This window comes from Trichomycterus rosablanca, chromosome 19, assembly GCF_030014385.1.
Source record: "Trichomycterus rosablanca isolate fTriRos1 chromosome 19, fTriRos1.hap1, whole genome shotgun sequence".
Taxonomy (NCBI): domain Eukaryota; kingdom Metazoa; phylum Chordata; class Actinopteri; order Siluriformes; family Trichomycteridae; genus Trichomycterus; species Trichomycterus rosablanca.
In genome coordinates, this window is record NC_086006.1 from 16372304 (window position 1) to 16392235 (window position 19932).

The 19932-nt window shown below is 38.0% G+C and overlaps 1 protein-coding gene across 3 annotated transcripts in view; it reads left to right on the forward strand.

Annotated features, from left to right (window-relative positions):
• Positions 1-3936, forward strand: part of arhgap46b (Rho GTPase activating protein 46b) — a 128310-nt gene extending 124374 nt beyond the window's left edge. For all 3 annotated transcript variants that reach the window (XM_063015242.1, XM_063015243.1, XM_063015245.1), the window contains 3 exons: positions 67-158; positions 1931-2100; positions 3411-3936. In XM_063015242.1, coding sequence (XP_062871312.1) covers positions 67-158; positions 1931-2100; positions 3411-3605 — 457 coding nt within the window. In that variant the 3' untranslated portion in view covers positions 3606-3936. The remainder of the gene's footprint in view (positions 1-66; positions 159-1930; positions 2101-3410) is intronic.
• Positions 3937-19932: the final 15996 nt, after the last annotated feature.

Below are 19932 nucleotides of genomic sequence, written 5' to 3' on the forward strand. Positions count from 1 at the left end.
AGTGTAGAAACAATGTTATGGCTGATCGGTGTATATTAATAATGTTTGTGTATTTGAATGCTGCAGGGTACCAGGTGACATCGATGAGGTGAACGCCCTCAAATTACAGGTGGACCAGTGGAAACTTCCAGACAACCTATCTGACCCCAACGTCCCTGGTAAGCACGGTACCCATTTGTCTCTCCATTTGCTTATCTGACAGCCTACAGGTTGAGGCTTTGAACATTATCAGGTCCCATCTAACAATTGCTATCAAATAAACGATTAGTCTTCCTTGGTGACCACTGACTAACTTGGAGCAAAAAATAAGACAGCGCTTTTCATTCCTGAAAAAAAGCAATAAACAAAGCCTTCAATTGATTCTTTTTAAGGTGGCAACAAGCATTAAATCCCATTAGATTACAACAGGTGTGAATCACCAGCAAGTAAAGCTTCAAATTTCTGACTTAGTGATTCATCAAGTAGCAGCATTCATGTTCTATTTGACTCAGAATCATTTGGAGTAAATCATCACCAGAAATGGAAATACTACTCAAATTGTAGTAGATACCACAGTACATTTATTTAAAAGCTGTAACATTCACACAGCATTGTATTCATTAGGCATTTTTCGAATACAGTCTTTAACTGTGTTAATGTGTTTTGTGCTGTGTATTTGTGGAGCACCTACTACCCAATAACATCACCCCTACGTTTATATAAGCCTGTGAAAGTCTGTTTTAGGTTAAATGAGGTAAGTATATGTTTTGATTGTCAGTAAATTTACATCATATATGAACTATATGGCCACAAGTAGCTTGTTGGACGTCCCATCACAAAAACAGATGGTATTAAACTAGAGTAATCGCTATGTGATCTTTTCTGCCGTAGCAACAGCCACTGCTCTGAAAAGGCCTTCTCAGAAGAATTCTCACAAGTCTGTGGGAATTTGTGCCCCTTCAGTCAAAAGAGCATTTGTATAGCTGGGCGCTGATGTTGGTCAAGAAAGCCTCAACTGATGTTCCAGTTAATTCCAAAGCTGTTTAGTTGGGCTTCTTTAAACCAAGCTTTTCTTCATGTCTTTAAAGTCCTTGCTTTGTGCACAGGGGTACAGTCATGCTGGAACAGGAAAGGGCCTTCCCTAAACTGTTAGCAATTATAATACTTAATACAAAATCATAATACTTTTGTCCGTATAGTGTTTTTTTTTTTTTTTTTACTGTCGACAAATAAACTGTCCAAAAGCCGGCTGGACACTTCAAAGGTCAGGTGGGCACCAGCCCAAATAGTGGAGGATACACATACAGCATAGCGTGCCTCTTCGTACACTGTACAGTTCTTTGTAAGAATTCCCTGCTGGCTGGTGGCTGGAGAACACTAGTCGGCAGCTCTCCCCAGAGGTGTTACAAGCGGAGGAATTGTATCGGGGTGTTGTAAATGACAAGATTATTAATAACACATTATTTAAAAATGTATTGTATAAGCCTCTATAATCGTAGAAGACTGCTAGAAGACAGGTGCACATACTTTTTAATAGGAAACGTGCAACAAAAGACTTAACATTAGATGTGAGATGTGATCTTAAACTCTCCATGGTGCTACCAACATGGCAGGGTGATCACCAGACACAAGTAGTTGTTTATGAAGGAGCGAAATTTAGATAGGGTATCTCCTTATATGTTATATATAGCTGATTTCTGAATGCAGTACAGCTCTGTGAGAATCCACTGCAGGCTGGTGTAAAGAAGGGGGAAAATAAAATGGGATGGGTTCTAGTCTGCAGTTCTCCTGGCCAGCTTGGAGGTGGTGCAAGCGGCAAAGCAGTTAGATAAACTTACTGTCAATTAAATGTCCGGACTGTCCTAGAAACATTCTTCTACTTTTACTTCTACTTTGACCTATTGATTTACTGGACAAGCATCTGACCAGTCTGTCTTCCTTATTTTCCCAGCATCACTGTTAAAGCTGTGGTACCGGGAGCTGGAGGAGCCAGTGATTCCACAGAGTTTCTATAACAAGTGCATAAGTCACTACGAGGAGCCCGACGCAGCAATCAGTGTGGTGCAGGCTTTACCGGAGCTCAACAGACTGGTGCTCTGCTATTTTATCCATTTCTTACAGGTAACACACACACACACACACAAATACACACACACTGTTTATTAGGCATTCCTCAACAAAAGATGTTTGGTTGTATTAGAGGGGCCAATATCTGCCTCTCAAAAAATACTATACCATGCTGTTCATGCCAAATTCTGACCCTAGCATTTGCACTTAGCAGTGGAAATCAAAATTTATGACACTAAGAAACCCATTTTTTTAATCCTCAACTGTCCAATTTTAGTAAGAATGTGTCCACTTAGCTTCAGATTCCTGTTCTTGCCTGACTAGAAGAGAAATCCAGATGTGATATTCTGCTGTTGTAGCCCATCTGCCTCATGGATTGTGGGTTTTGAGTTGCTTTTCTATTTATGACCAAAAAAGGGTTCTTTTGAGCATTGTAGCTCAAGATGTTTCTGCCCCCATGACAAAATGTAACAGTGATTTAATGGTCACAGTAATTTATAATACATTTTTTCCTATTATGTTTGATGTTGGTACGTTGCTCTTGATACGTTTCTGTATTAATGTACTGGGCTTCTGTCTCATGACTGAGGTATGCAGTCATGAGGCTTGTAGACCAGTTTACAAATCGCTTACCCAGTATATACTGGATTGGTCTAAAAGTGCATACTACCCTATTAAACAGTATGTCATTGTAATAAGGAGGCTCACCACACTAGAGGTTAGGCGAATGGCAATTCAAGATATTCAGAAGAGTGAAAATGTAAACTCCATATTCATTGCTATGGTTTAAAATGTAAATGTCCTATGGGTTTTTATTTCCAGGTGTCCACATACCTTTGGTCATATGGTTTTTTTTTCTCTTTTTTTCTCTGAATTTTTCCCCCAATTTTATCACCTAATCTCATATCCTATTACCCTGATTGCTTTACGCTTCACCTCCAACGCTCCACTGCTGACTGAGGAGCTTCGCAACTGACACGCCCCCTCCGACACGTGTGCAGTACCGACTGCCTCTTTTTACCTGCACGAGGCGAGTTCATATGTGGATCAGCCTTGTGCACAGAGAGCCACACCCTGATCAGCATTCTTCTACTCTGCACAGGCACCATCAATCAGCCAGCCCAGCCAGATGGCAGAGCTCAGATTTGATACGATGTATTCGAAATCCCAGCTCTGGTGCGCTAGCGTGTTTTACCGCTGCTCCACCTGAGCGGCCTTTTGGCTGTATAGTTTAAATGAAGCCATTTAATTACATTATCTATTCTAAAAATATATATATAATATTTTATGACCATTCTCAGCATTTGCTTTAAATTTGCAATGATTACAACACATTCACATGACACACTCCTCTTATTCCCCAGGTTTTCGCACAGCCAGTGAACGTGAGTAAGACTAAGATGGACGTGAATAATCTGGCCATGGTGATGGCGCCCAACTGTCTGCGCTGCCAGTCGGACGACCCGCGCGTCATCTTCGAGAACACGCGCAAAGAAATGTCCTTCCTCCGTGTCCTCATCGTGCATCTGGACACCAGCTTCGTCAAGGGACTCGTCTGAGCTCTGAAGCCGTTTTTCTCTTCGTTCGCTTATCTGAGAGCACACAGGTCTTTTTTTGGGGGCTTTGAACTATGGCCAATGACTAACTTGGAGCAGAGAATGAGACAGCGCTTTTCATTCTTGGAAAAAAAGCAATAAACAAAGCCGTCTATGTAGTCTTTTTAAGCTGGCAACGAGCATTCAATCCCATTAGATCACATCCAATTCGAATCACCAGCAAGTGACTCACTGATTCATCAAGCAGCAGCAATCATGGTCTTTTTGACTCAGAATCGTTTGGAGGTGATCCTCACCAGAAATGGAAGTAATCATCACTCGAATCGAGGGGATCTTTGGGTTATTGGACGAATACTAATAAGTTTTAAAGGGTATGAACACCTTTTGCGGATCTCTGATTATGCAAGCAGTAATCCGCAGTTCTTCAGTATGTTTCTTTAATTTAATATGGTTTGAGTGTGATGGGTATTTAATTGATACTAATATGTATGCTGTGAAGCATATGGTGGTAACATTGTTTCTTTTTTTAAGCTAGCAGAGAAGCACAATTGACGTGTGTACTTGTGTGCCCGTATTGGCATGTGTCCTAAACCTACTGTCTGTACTGAACAGCATTGTAGGAGGGGGTTTGTGTGTATGAGAAAGGATGGCTTTCCTTTCGGCTATGCTCATGTAAATGGGAGTTTAAGGCATGAGTGGTGCTCGCAAACAACCAACCTTCTTGTTTATCTCGTTTCTTTTTGAGGAAATGGACCTGTTTTTAGACTGACAGCAGAAAGGCTGCAAAGGAGGTGACACAATCGTTGGGTTGTATTCAGAGATTAGTTACGTCTCGGAGTAAGTTATTTTAGAAACTGTGCATATGGGTATTTAGACTTAATTTATGTGACAACCCTTTAATGGTCTGCTCAAGCTTTTGGTTGTGCTTACTTTAAGTATAAATACTGTATTTAAATAATCCTGTTTGGGTCATATCTACTCCTTGTGATGACACGGTGGTTTAAAAAAAAAAAAATAGCCCTTTTAATCTAAAAAAAATAGTAGTTTGTTGTTGGTATAGTCCCAAGAAATGCAAAGAAATAATTTTTTTAACACTATTTTCTTGGTGAGACCATTAAAGGGTTAAGTGCCAATTTAATTAGACCATGTGGGTTGCCCATGCAGGGATCGTTCCGTGGTTCAGCGCCACTGTGTGACTATTAGATTCTTTTTTTTCTTTCTTTCTTTTTTAATATTTTTTCCCCTCTTTTTTCCCCAATTTTTATCCCCCAGTCTAGTCGTGTCCAATTACCCTGAATGCCTCTCAACTGACATACGCACAGTCAGTACAGATTTTCACCTGCACGAGTCGAGTTCATATACTTGACGGGCACTGTGCACGGAGGGCCACACCCCCATCAGCATTATTCCTCAGCCCTGTGCAGGCGCCATCAGTCAGCCAGCAGGGGCCGCAGTCGCACCAGTTATGAGGACAGCCAATCGTTGTTCATGCTGCCGCCCAGCCTAGTCGGAAAGGCAGAGCTGAGGTTCGATACGATGTATTCGAAACCCCAACTCTGGTGAGCTGGCGTACTTTACCGCTGCGCCACCTGAGCGGCCGTGACCATTAGATTCAAGTGAAGACGTGATTGGCTACGTCTGGTTTTGGCCGAAGGTCGCGATTGATTAATGCCCAATCCAAAGGTATTCCTGCCTTGCGCCCAGTGTTTCCCAGTTGAACCGGACCTGCCATGACCCTGACCAGATTAATGATAAATCAAAAGGAAATTACACTTGGAACTAACCTAGAACATTGTTCCCTTGAAAACAGACATATGGTGTTATTACACTTTACCAAAAAAAATAGCTTCTCCCCTGAACAAACCAATATGCAAATTAGACATGCTCAGTTCCAACTCCTCATCATCCTTGCTGGTTGAAAAGAACCACAGACCAGCACATGCAAATTATCAAGCTAAAACATGCATGGAGGAGCACACTATACTCCGAGTATATTTTCTCCACTCATCACAGAGCCATTGCTGAACAGTAGGAGTCACTGTTGCTGTGACTGAACTGCAACCAATTCCGGCCTTTTCATTCTCTGACCAAGTCTGTAGAGCACTGACCAGGCTGATAGCACCACCGAGACCCCAGAGTTCAGCGAATACACTATGTACATTTACATTTTCAGCATTTGGCAGACGCTTTTATCCAAAGCGACTCACAGTACTGTGACAGTATACAGTCTAAGCAATTGAGGGTTAAGGGCCTTGCTCAAGAGCCCAAGAGTGGCAGCCTGGCTTACTAGTTCAGTACCTTAATCACTAGGCTACAACTGCTGTAATTATTACAGCAATTCACCCAACCTTACAAAAGCTTGTGTTATTTAATAAATATAAATAATACATTTACTTGTTTTGCCATCAGTCAGGAGGATACATTTAGGGAATTGGAAAACATTGATGTCTCTTATGGTTTTAATTTGTATCATTTTTATTATTAATTAGGGCCGAGTTAGACAAGTGTCAGACATGCAAAGCTGGTATCAAACACAGCCCTAGTACATGGAACTATATGTACATTGTTTTATCCTGGTCAGGATCGCGGTGGGTCTGGTCTCCCGGAATCACTGGGCACAATGCAGTAACTCACCCCAGACAGGTTGCCAATTCCCATCCTCGACATCCAGCCCAGACATTGCCAATCATGTCCGTATGAAGACACTTGATAGCAACACAAGACATTCAAACCCTGAATCCCAACCGTAGTGTGCTTGCAGAATTTACCACAGTGCCACCCAAGCGCCCCTGTGTGTACATGTAGAGCCTAATTTGGCTCCCTAAATTCATTTCATATTTGAAAACTTGGAGAACCAGAGTGAAGTCAGTGTAAAATTAAGACACAGTGACGAACCACTGGTGTGAATCATGCTTGTTTTTAAGGGTTGGCTTAGCTGTGGTATACTAAACTCCTGCCACGAGAGCTCTACTCAGGAAAAACCTACCATCTTCGAGGTGTGAACTGCATACCAGTAATAATTATGATATAAATGGATTACATTGCCATGTCTTGGCACAAACCTGTCTTTTCCACAACTCTAAATCCAGCTCTTATATAGTATTAAGTACGCTGTATAGCATCTGCATTTCATTGCACATCCAGGCAATTAAAATGAGTATATTTTTTCCTTTGAATGTCCCCATGACCCCATCTGTCTCCAAAATCATTCACAAATTCATTAATCATGACTTCCCACCACTGGAAATTCAAAACAATCTGGATGGATATATTTTTACTCTGCTGTTTTCCAAGAGCAGCATACAGAGGTGCGAGGGGAGGCCGTTTCACTTTGTGGTTAAACAGAAAGCCAAGAGGCTGTAGTATATTTAGCTCTGTGGTCAGACTCTGGGGTTAAGCTCCCAGCATGAGACCAGAGTGACTCCTGATAATGGCAGAGAATGCCCTTGACCCCGTGACTGTGCACACGCTCAGCACACCCTGACGTCTGTTTTTGTAAAACCCTAATAAGAGGGTTCCGTCTTCCAGAATCGGTCAGGCGGGATTAGCCGCTCGTTAAATCCGGGCTTTTCCACGTTAGGGTCCTGCTGCTCCAGACAACCTGATAACACGTTTTACAGATGTTCTTAGATCATTTTATTCACGACAAGGGGGGGAGTAAGTAGAAGTCCTGGTGTTGGACTGTCCAAAAGAAATAGTGACTGGTTAAAGCAAAGCAAACGACCTGATTGGACAATAAAGGGACAATAATATTAGGAGTTGAGAGAGAATTAGCTCATAAGTTGACTTGAGGTCTGGTTCAAGCTTCCTAAACATTCTAAATTGCAAAAAAGATGCTTTTGATTGGGTGTGGGCGTGGCCAGTCAATAATAAGATAATAATGAGATAAGCGTGTTGCTCTTAATCTAGTCATCTCCAGTTCCCTCCTGTTGGAAACATGACACTAGAACCACCCCCCACTCTGACCGAGAAGGGGTTAAGACTATCATGACCCCCCTTCGACATGCTCTGAAATGATTCCCGGAATAGAGGAGCCCAAATTTTCTGACCACCTCCCAAGTGGTCGATCAATAAGATAATAATGACATGAGTGTTGAAACATTGAGCTAGCACTGTCCCCCTGCGCTGGCCAAGGAGGGCTGAGACCATCATGCCCCCCTTCGACATGCGCATAGTCGCCAGCTGCATCTTTTCACCTGTCCACTGTGGAGTCTCAGAGAGACATGCTAAGCCCTCAAGATCTTCCGTTGCAAGTGTAGTTGCCTTGACCAAACTGCACTGCAGGAATAAGTTTCGATCTTTCCGCTTCCATACAGGCACAGCCAGTGTCGCAACTGATTAGCTACAGTCAGTAGTTGTATTGCCACACCGTTCTTATGTACAGTAGGTAAAGCTTATAAAACAATCAATAAATGGACGTACCAGCTCGATTTACCTCATCGTTTTCACTATACTGTGTATATATATAAGGTTCACCATACTGTGTATATATTTTAAGATTTTAAACATGGCCAAAAGTATTTGAACACCTGACTATGAGCTTGTTGGACATCCCGTTTCAAAAGCACGCCCATAAATATCCAGTTATAGCCTAGTGGTTAAGGTACTGGACTAGTAATCCCTTAACCTTCAATTTCTTAGACAATGTACTATCACAATACCGAGTCGCTTTGGATAAAAGCATCTCCTACATGCCATAAATGTAATGTAAAGGTTAGGGGTCATCATAGTGGATCATTTGTCTCTGTTTTGCCCTGTCCTGAGCATCCTTCTCTGTGGCTCCAACCACCTGTACCTTTACCGTTTCCATCGGCCACCTTTTTGACCTTTTGACCTCCTCCTGCCTGGCGGCTCTATCTTTAGCACCCTTCTCCAGATATAACTCTCCTCTCTCCTCTCATCTCAATTTCTCCTCCCAGCTTTGATTCCAAAACAGCTTTGACTACCTGTGCTGTCCCTCTAATACAGGGTTTTTCAAACACTGGGTCGCGACTCACCCAAATAAAGCCCAAAAAATGGGTCACAGAAAAATAATAATAATTAAGTCAACGGATTTTAACAGGCACATAAACATGAAATGAACTTGTGGAGGCTTTACGTTACACCTTGTAAACCACAATGGGACTTGCCACCAATCTCATTAATTAAGTGCTTTGTTTTGATCAAGGACAAAACTCCTAATCTTGTTCATCCTCATCACTCCCAATGAGAATCTCAGAATCTTCATCTCTGCCGCCTCCAGCCCTCTCTCCTGTCTTTTAGTCAGTCCATTTAAAGTTACTTTCCTGTACATTTATGATGAATCGTGTTATGTACAACTTATCTAAAGCCACCTTGGGGATGGACAGTTTTTGGTGTAGAATTATTTTTAAAATCCTCTGTAGCATCGTCATTTTATTTGAAAACCCATTATTATCATGTTTACTACTAACAACCAACTGTTTACCAGACAGCTAAACCATCCTGTTATTCTGATAAACCTCGAATGCTTTGAAGTTCCCATATTTAAGAGTAGGCTTAATGTGGATTGGCTGGCCTTGTAGGTTCAGTTTACAGGACTGTACATAGGGGTTCCTCATATTGGGCTCAGTTATTATCATACAACAGCAGGTCCAAGTCACTGAATGTTTCTCATGTTGTATAAATGAGCGTTTGTGAAAAGCTTCGTGTCTTGCAATACTTCAGTGATTCTTTCAGTTTTACACTAAAAAAATGTCTACATTCATTGGATCGGGATTTCACTCCATCTGCTCTTTATTTCACTCAGATTTGTGTCTTAGCATCCGACAATTGGTTGTATTATCAACCCCCATCGTTTAATTACCTGTATTGCACTTCCTGAGCTTTATTGTTTGGTCTAGTGGGGACAGACAGCCTCTAACTCTAAAACAATCTGTATATAAAAACAGGTCATTCTTTTTTGCCGTGGCTCCAGAGATGCCGGAGCGGATTGGAAATTAGTAAACGGACAGCAATCGTTTCATTTCCAATAAAGTTTGTAAATCTGTATAAATATATAAAAGGTCTCTAGAGTCTTCATTGTTTATTTCTCTCTTATCAACGCTATTGTAACCACCTTGTAACTCAACCTTCGTCTCTCATACCCTTAAATTTGACGTTTCCCAACTCAACATGTTCAGCTTTTTTATTTATTTATTTATTTAATTTCATATTAACAATGAACAGCCACTTTGTTCAGCGCTCAGCTTGAGCGGTGCAGTAAGACGTCATCAATGAGACGAATCTGCATTTGTGTTGAATAACCGTCAAATTCACTCTAATAGAATTCACATGTATCTGTGTTTAGCTTGATTTTCCTCCTGTTTCACTTTTAAACTTGTGTTATAGCTCGGGGTGCTGAGAAATAGTAAGAATCAGCTTTTTTTCGATAGTCTATAATGCTTATTGTTAAAAAAAAAAAAGCTTAATGTGACAATGTATTAAAAGAACGACATAGAAACTCTAAACTTCTCTCCACTAATGAAATTCCTTACTTATTTTAGTACAATAAGTCACGTTAAGCTTTGTGCGCTGCCACACTCCATAGGAAATAACGGCACAGCCAGCACTAAAGCTATTGTGCCGCTTCTCATGTAAATGCATCTTTACTGACCGGAATACGGTATTCCAAGATCAAGCATCTCCACGATTAAGAAGCATAAGGGAACAATAAAGAAGTAAAGGTAAAGTGCAGGTTTTACTGCATTTTTATATTGATTTCTGTTTTCAATTGTATTTCATTGTTTTTATATTATATTTGTGTTCTTTTTAGTGTATAAGTCTCAAAAACCCCATTATTTTACATAAGCTTAAAATATATGCAGTTTCACTGGATCATGGAACGCATTAACAGGTTTCCCATACATCCTTATAGGGGAAAAAATACCTTGAAACTCAACATCTTTTAAACTTTTAAAATCACTGTACTTCTAAAACTTTGTTTTTTGGTGGTGTGTGTATATACATATATGGGTGATTCTTTAATTGCGGGCTCTTTTGACCATCTTAACTTTTGAAAAATCAAATTAGGAATAATTTAGTTTTAATTATGTCAAGATAATACTAGAGCAAAGACTTAATGATGGCTACAATTGAGCTTATATATAATTTTAATATTTCATGTTTATTTGCGAAGTGGCATAGCAAAATGTCATTATGTGTTGGTAATGACGTGTTGCGGTAATGACAATTTTTACTTTTTTTAAGAAAAAAACTAGTTAGGCCATGGATTTGCTAAAGCTAGTCAACAGCTAGTACAAGATGCACTTTAAATACATATAAATAATGTGTACATTTCTTTTTTTTTTCTTTTTTTCTTACTGCCATACTGATGTAATGACAATGAATAAATATACTCTATGATCAGGAGGAATACATGATTAAATTACTCACATTTCCAGACATTAAAATGTTAATCTTCTCTCATGGCTGGCATGTGCTTCCTTGCGAGTCTTTGTTTCCATGGTTACAACATAAACAAGTGTTACCTTCAAATGATTCCCTACAGAAACCAAACACTGTTGCGGTAATGACGATAATGCTGGGGACAGTAATATATTGCTCAAAAATATGCATAGGTTGTACAAATATGAAAACTAAAATTACATTTAGTTTCTTTTTAAGTTATTATAAAACTCATATTGTGATTTTTATAATGAATTGATCACTTTTGAGCATTTTATTAGAGCAGAGAAGTTTTAAAGTCTGGGTTGGGGACAAGGCCAAAGTAGCAAAATATTGATGTTTAAATCATCATAAAAAATGGAAATCATAATTATTTTGGTATGTAATTTTTTTAGTGATGCAATGAATGATCTTTTTAATACCTAAAATATTTGTTTTGTAATAAAGTATTTTGAACACAAATTTATAACAAAAAGTTCCCCCAATTGAAGAATCACCCATATATAGGTGAGGCCTCCAAATTCCCCAGATCTCAATCCAATCGAGCATCTGTGGGATGTGCTGGACAAACAAGTGCGATCCATGGAGGCCCCACCTCACAACTTACAGGAGTTAAAGGATCTGCTGCTAACATCTTGGTGCCAGATACCACCGCACACCTTCAGGGGTCTAGTGGAGTCCATGCCTCGATGGGTCAGGGCTGTTTTGGCAGCAAAAGGGGGACCGACACAATATTAGAAAGGTGGTCATGTTATGCCTGATTGGTGTATAGTGTCATAAATATACACCCAGTAGTTTTGTCAGCGATATGTCATTTGCCTATTAACGCCTAAATGGTCAAAGAGCAGTTTGTTGACTTTTCCACAGTGCTGATGTGACTGATGTGAACAGGTACCTGAATTCTAATTGGATCAGGATGCTGGAAGATCCACCTCTTCTGGGCTGTGTACGTGTAACCAGATGCTTGAAGGTACTATGCTTATAAAATATTATTATTATTATTATTCACATTTGTAGCAGAAATCCAGTATTTATTCCCAAATATATGTCTCTGTTTTGTGTGTAACTAGGGTGGTGCCCTAATGCCCCTCATGGACAAAACCCCTGCTCTAAAGCCCTTTCATTCACAGTAACAAACACCAAGCATTGTTTTCCTCATGTCTGTAACTGACAAACAGGTAAAGGTTGCTACCCATACAACAACAGTACCACGGAACACACACACACCCATCATCCATTGTTGCTCATTACAAATACATCATGTATAGCAGGAAGCAACACAGGCTTAGAAATTTACCTTTTTGTGTTTCGTATAATTTGCATTGTTATAAATTCTGTCTGTTCATAAGATTAAAGAGGCACTTTTATGTTTAATCTTTTCTTGGTTTGTTTCTGCCTTTCTTTATATCTATAACAGACTTTAATAGGATAAAAGTGGGGAGTCCAGATCTGCTGTGAATATAAACACACCCTGCTGTAACCAGATATTCAGCTTGCAGAAAAGTGATCCAGAATACTGTGTTTGGATACTGAACAATAGTTCATCAATGCTAATGCTGTACCAAACAATGACATAATCCATGTATTGTATTTAGCAATGGTGTACTCCATCCTTACCTTGGCACACTTGACCGGTGTTTTGATCATTGACAGCATGCAGTGTTTTGTGTGCTTTAACATACTTTCCAGTCATTTAAATTATTTTAATCATTTGATAGATAGATGGATGGATGGATAATTTAGATGGATGGATGGATGGATGGATAGATCATTTTAAATTATTTTAATCATTTGATAGATAGATGGATGGATGGATAATTTAGATGGATGGATGGATAGATCATTTTAAATTATTTTAATCATTTGATAGATAGATGGATGGATGGATAATTTGGATGGATGGATGGATAGATCATTTTAAATTATTTTAATCATTTGATAGATAGATGGATGGATGGATAATTTAGATGGATGGATGGATGGATAGATCATTTTAAATTATTTTAATCATTTGATAGATAGATGGATGGATGGATAATTTAGATGGATGGATGGATCGATCATTTTAAATTATTTTAATCATTTGATAGATAGATGGATGGATGGATAATTTAGATGGATGGATGGATGGATAGATCATAAATTATTTTAATCATTTGATAGATAGATGGATGGATGGATAATTTAGATGGATGGATGGATGGATAGATCATTTTTAATTATTTTAATCATTTGATAGATAGATACAGTAGATGGATGGATAATTTAGATGGATGGATGGATAGATCATTTTAAATTATTTTAATCATTTGAAAGATAGATGGATGGATGGATGGATAATTTAGATGGATGGATGGATGGATGGATAGATCATTTTAAATTATTTTAATCATTTGATAGATAGATAGATGGATGGATAATTTAGATGGATGGATGGATCGATCATTTTAAATTATTTTAATTATTTGATAGATAGATGGATGGATGGATAATTTAGATGGATGGATGGATGGATAGATCATAAATTATTTTAATCATTTGATAGATAGATGGATGGATGGATAATTTAGATGGATGGATGGATGGATAGATCATTTTTAATTATTTTAATCATTTGATAGATAGATACAGTAGATGGATGGATAATTTAGATGGATGGATGGATAGATCATTTTAAATTATTTTAATCATTTGAAAGATAGATGGATGGATAATTTAGATGGATGGATGGATGGATAGATCATTTTAAATTATTTTAAGCATTTGATAGATAGATAGATGGATGGATAATTTAGATGGATGGATGGATGGATGGATAGATCATTTTAAATTATTTTAATCATTTGATAGATAGATGGATGGATGGATAATTTAGATGGATGGATGGATAGATAATTTAAAATTATTTTAATCATTTGATAGATAGATGGATGGATGGATAATTTAGATGGATGGATGGATGGATAGATCATTTTAAATTATTTTAATCATTTGATAGATAGATGGATGGATGGATGGATAATTTAGATGGATGGATGGATGGATGGATGGATAGATCATTTTAAATTATTTTAATCATTTGATAGATAGATAGATGGATGGATAATTTAGATGGATGGATGGATCGATCATTTTAAATTATTTTAATTATTTGATAGATAGATGGATGGATGGATAATTTAGATGGATGGATGGATGGATAGATCATAAATTATTTTAATCATTTGATAGATAGATGGATGGATGGATAATTTAGATGGATGGATGGATGGATAGATCATTTTTAATTATTTTAATCATTTGATAGATAGATACAGTAGATGGATGGATCATTTAGATGGATGGATGGATAGATCATTTTAAATTATTTTAATCATTTGAAAGATAGATGGATGGATAATTTAGATGGATGGATGGATGGATAGATCATTTTAAATTATTTTAAGCATTTGATAGATAGATAGATGGATGGATAATTTAGATGGATGGATGGATGGATGGATAGATCATTTTAAATTATTTTAATCATTTGATAGATAGATGGATGGATGGATAATTTAGATGGATGGATGGATAGATCATTTTAAATTATTTTAATCATTTGATAGATAGATGGATGGATGGATAATTTAGATGGATGGATGGATGGATAGATCATTTTAAATTATTTTAATCATTTGATAGATAGATGGATGGATGGATGGATAATTTAGATGGATGGATGGATGGATGGATGGATAGATCATTTTAAATTATTTTAATCATTTGATAGATAGATAGATGGATGGATAATTTAGATGGATGGATGGATCGATCATTTTAAATTATTTTAATTATTTGATAGATGGATGGATGGATAATTTAGATGGATGGATGGATGGATAGATCATAAATTATTTTAATCATTTGATAGATAGATGGATGGATGGATAATTTAGATGGGTGGATGGATGGATAGATCATTTTTAATTATTTTAATCATTTGATAGATAGATACAGTAGATGGATGGATAATTTAGATGGATGGATGGATGGATAGATCATTTTAAATTATTTTAATCATTTGAAAGATAGATGGATGGATAATTTAGATGGATGGATGGATGGATAGATCATTTTAAATTATTTTAAGCATTTGATAGATAGATAGATGGATGGATAATTTAGATGGATGGATGGATGGATGGATAGATCATTTTAAATTATTTTAATCATTTGATAGATAGATGGATGGATGGATAGTTTAGATGGATGGATGGATAGATCATTTTAAATTATTTTAATCATTTGATAGATAGATGGATGGATGGATAGATCATTTTAAATTATTTTAATCATTTGATAGATAGATGGATGGATGGGTAGTTTAGATGGATGGATGGATGGATGGATAGTTTAGATCAATGTTGTGCATATAAGTGAGGTCCTTGACATTTACTTGTTTTTGGTCACAATTGTAAGTCAGTTTGGATAAAAGCATGTGCTAAATACCAAAATTGTAAAATATATTATTTACAGTTCAGCTTTTCTATCAGAAAAGTACAATGACAAAGCCAAAAGTGCGCCAATAAATAAAACAGATCTCTAGTGACATCATGTGGCCAAATATTAGAACATTCCATACTGTATGAGTGATGTCGCATTTAGCATTACATGTCGCATTTAGCACACGCTTTTAGCCAAAGAGACTTACAATGCTGTGTGATACAACTCATGATTTTTAATAAATTAGCACAAATGTCTAAAAACCTGCTTTCACTTTGTCATTGTGGGCTATGTTGTGTGTAGTCTTGTGACAAAAAATGAACTCAATCTATTGACTATTATAGAATGAGTCTGTAATGTAATAAAACGTGGAGAAGATGAAAGGGGTGTGCAGACTTTCCGGCCTGACTGTAAGTATATATGCTTGCCGTTTGGCTCAACACCGCCTGCATTAATGTGTCTTCTCTATGAGTGTTTTGACTAGTTAACATAAAGCAGAACAGACTTCTTCCCCCTTTACACTTCCTCTAATCCTTCCTATGTGTTTTTATTTAAAGTCTGGGCCCATACTTGCAGAATAGGGCTTTACTTCCTGGGAGCATAAGCCAGTGAGTCGAATCAAATGGCAGGTGACTCACCATGCATAAATTCTGAAATAGTTAATGATCAATCAATCATAGGAATAGGAAAGTGAGTTTTTAGCTACAACAGATTGTAAAGCGAGTATAATGTCCCCTAAAATGAAATGATCATATACTGTCAGATATAAAGAGACAGACTTTAGGTTAATGATGAAAACTGCCATTTAGATATTTGAAAGTACCATCACATGGGTTTAAAAAAGTGGATTTAAAGCCAGACCCAACTAAACTAAAAAATAAAATATGCTCACTGGTCATTTCATTAGGGTGCATAGGTACATCTGTCTGATATGCACATTCATCAATTATTTTATAAGCTATAAAATGTGGGTATACAATTACTCACTGTATCCCTGTTGCTCTGTACACTTTGTAACCCGATTGTACCCAATTTCTCTATTAAAAGTGACCCCCTTAGGACTTATACTGATCATATGTGTTTAGGTGATGGACCAGTTTCAGGAATGCAATAACACTAACATTATAATGACATAATAGTGTGTGTTGCATTGGTATAGTGTATAAGTGTATAAGGTACAGCAGTGTTGTTGGGATTTTTAAACAGTGTTTACACTTGATGGCCTCTTTTATTAGGAACGCCCTGTTAGCACTTGCTGTAGATGTACAGTTCTTTGCAGTGTGTGTTAATCTTTAACTATTTTCATGGGAAACTATACAATCACTGGGAATGCTGAGAATGGTACACTACCAAAATAATGTGAGGTCAGTTTGAGTTCTGTGGCAGGTCTTGTTAAATTAATATTTGAGGTACAGGAAAGGGTGATGAAGTATACGGAGCAACAGATGAGATACAGTCAGTAACTGAATAACCCTTAAAGTTTATCTGTAGGGTAGGTGTAGCTTATAAAATGATCAAGAAACATACAATCACTCTATAATACTAAATAATTTTTCAGTAGAGAGTAAAGATAATCATTCCTTTAAGCACCCCCATGTCATCACAGTAAAGTAATCAAAGTCAACTCATTCTGTGGTTTGGTTTTGGGACTGAGCACTTTTGGGATTTACTTACATTTTGACATTGCTTTTCAGTAGGAACTCCATAGTGACTGGTTGTTTGTTAATTGACTAGGCAGTTACTTTTCTAACAACATGGGTGTTTGGAAGCATAGCTTTGAAGCTGGTAAAGTGAGTGCTCCACAACAACATTATTTGGGTTTGCTCCTCACCTCTGCTCATGATATATGGGGAGTTTCAATCATCTATTCCCCAAAACATGCATAAGGTTGTGTGGCTGGTCTACAATGTGAGTCTAATTGTGAGTGAGTGCATGTGTTTCCTTGGGATATACTGGCACCCTTCAAACACAACTATGTGGTTACAATGCCACAACCACTGGCAATTGTCCTTGACGTTGTTCCCCAATGTCATCCAAAAACTAGTTGGCAACATCTCAGTATTCTTCTGTAGCACAAAAACAAAACATATGTTAACATATAGCCTATTGTGTTGTTGGAATACCATTATGATCAGTTGAATAACACTGCAAATGAACGATTTTATGTTAATACTGCTATGGTACAATTATTCACTCCCTATATAATATTGCTGATCTTAAAACCTATTGCTAGTCTGTATGACCTTAAAATAGATTGCAACATGAATAAACCATTGGGAACTCAATAACAACCCTTAATGTGCTTCAGCTGTGATGTGAACACCACACATAGATTCAATGTGTGTTGCAACCATGGGTGAAACTAAGGAGCTGTCACCAAAGCTGAGAAAGAAGATCATTTTATTGCACCAAAAGGGCAGTGGGTATAAGCGACTTTTAAGATTTTTAACATTCTAAGAGACACCATTGGGAGTATTGTCCGCAAGTTCCAAACTTGTGACACAGCAGCAAACCTGCCTGGCCATAGGAAAAAGCCCAATATTTTCCGCAGATATCTTAGCAATGTCATCAGGACAACAAAGGAAGGCTTTACAGGATGACCTAATTTGATTGCTGGAATCCACAAAGAACACCACTCTTGACTAGGGATGCATCAATACCATTTTTTCCCAACCGAGTACGAGTACAAGTACATGTATTTTAGTACTCGCCGATACCGATACCGATACCTATTTAGAATGATGCAATCTGGAGCATTATGGAATAGTGTAGTTTTTAGTGTAAAATAGTGCAGTGGAACAGTTGCTTGGGTTGCCATCACTAATTGTAAAAAAAAAAAAAAAAAACACCGCACAGACATGATTGAGAAAGCTTCTGACAAGCTAACGTAAACGTTCATTAATAAACGCACGTAATTAACGTTGTGCACATCATACATGCGATGCGATTCTGCTGATTGAAATATTTACTTTAAAAAGATAATACAGTCCGATCCCATCTGAGCCGATTCTATCAGCACATACATTCGTGGTTCACCTCGGTAAATCGTAAACGACTCTGAGTCGGCTCCCGCTCTGTGGTAATAACCAGTATAATTAAGCCTGAGCTTTATAATGTAAGCGAGTCACACAAAATGTTCTGTAGTAGTTGGTGTTTATTTACAACCGCATCATTTATTATAACAGTAAACACGGAGAGATGACTGAGAAAAGAAGCTTAAAATGAGTCGACTCCTGAATCACTTGTATCGACACTGTGAACAGAGTATTGAACACAAACACGTCCAGCGGTCGCTGCTTTTTTTTTTTTTCTAACGGAACTAAATAACATTAAACGTGCGTGTGAGCGTGGTCAGTGAGAATAATTCAATCTGTCTCCCGTGGGTGAAAAATAAATTGCTTTAGTTTTAGAAGTAAAAAAATATCGTAATGTCACGCCCCCCGGTCAGGCACTGCCGCCCCACAGGTTGAAAATCCCTGCGTTAACGCAGCAACGTGCACTAGGTACACGGTATCGGATGTTTAGTATCGGAGCCTCGTTTGCGAGTACGAGTACGAGTACGAGTTAATGAGCGCGGTATCGGGCAAATACCCGATACTAGTATCGGTACTCATGCATCTCTACTCTTGACCAAGAAGCACAGAAAGCATTGAATAGAATATTCTCAGTCTCCAGATTTAAATCCCATAGAAAATCTTTGGTGTGGGTTAAAGAAAGCATTTACAGCATGGAAGCCATCAAAAGCTGGTAGCTTTTGCATTAACATTTATGGTATTTAGCAGACACTTTTATCCAAAGCAACATGAATGCGTTATCTAATACATTATCTAGTGCACTATGTAGGGAACATAAATCCGTGACCTGATATACAATCTAGTGCACTATGTAAGGAACACAAATCATCATCTAGTTATACTTTCTAGTGCACTATGTAGTGAACATGAATGCGTTATCTAATACACTATATAGTGCACTATGTAGGGAACATAAATCCGTTAACTAATACGCTACCTAAAGCATTATGTCTATTATCTAGTACACCATCTAGTGCACTAAGTAAGGAACATAAATTCTTTTCTAATATACAGTCTAGTGCACTATGTAGGGACCATAAATCTATTATCTTTTACACTACTTGCACTATGTAGTATACAGTACATTAATGTGTTTGTGACGCGAACAGTTAGCAGCTCCTAAAAGTTCTGTTATCACCCATATCCTTTGGTGTGTGTGAGAGGTTTTTTAGCTTTTTTTTTTGGGGGGGGGGGGCGAGGTCCGGGGATACCTCCCTGAAATGAGTTTTTGCAACTTGGGATGTCTGCGTATTGCTGTTTCATATCTTCCTGCTGAGCAATTGTTTTGTTGACATGAGCGAACGAAGGGGGAACCGTAGAGCGGCGTGGCGCATGCGCAGACGGTCGCCGCCCCGTAAGCACCGGCC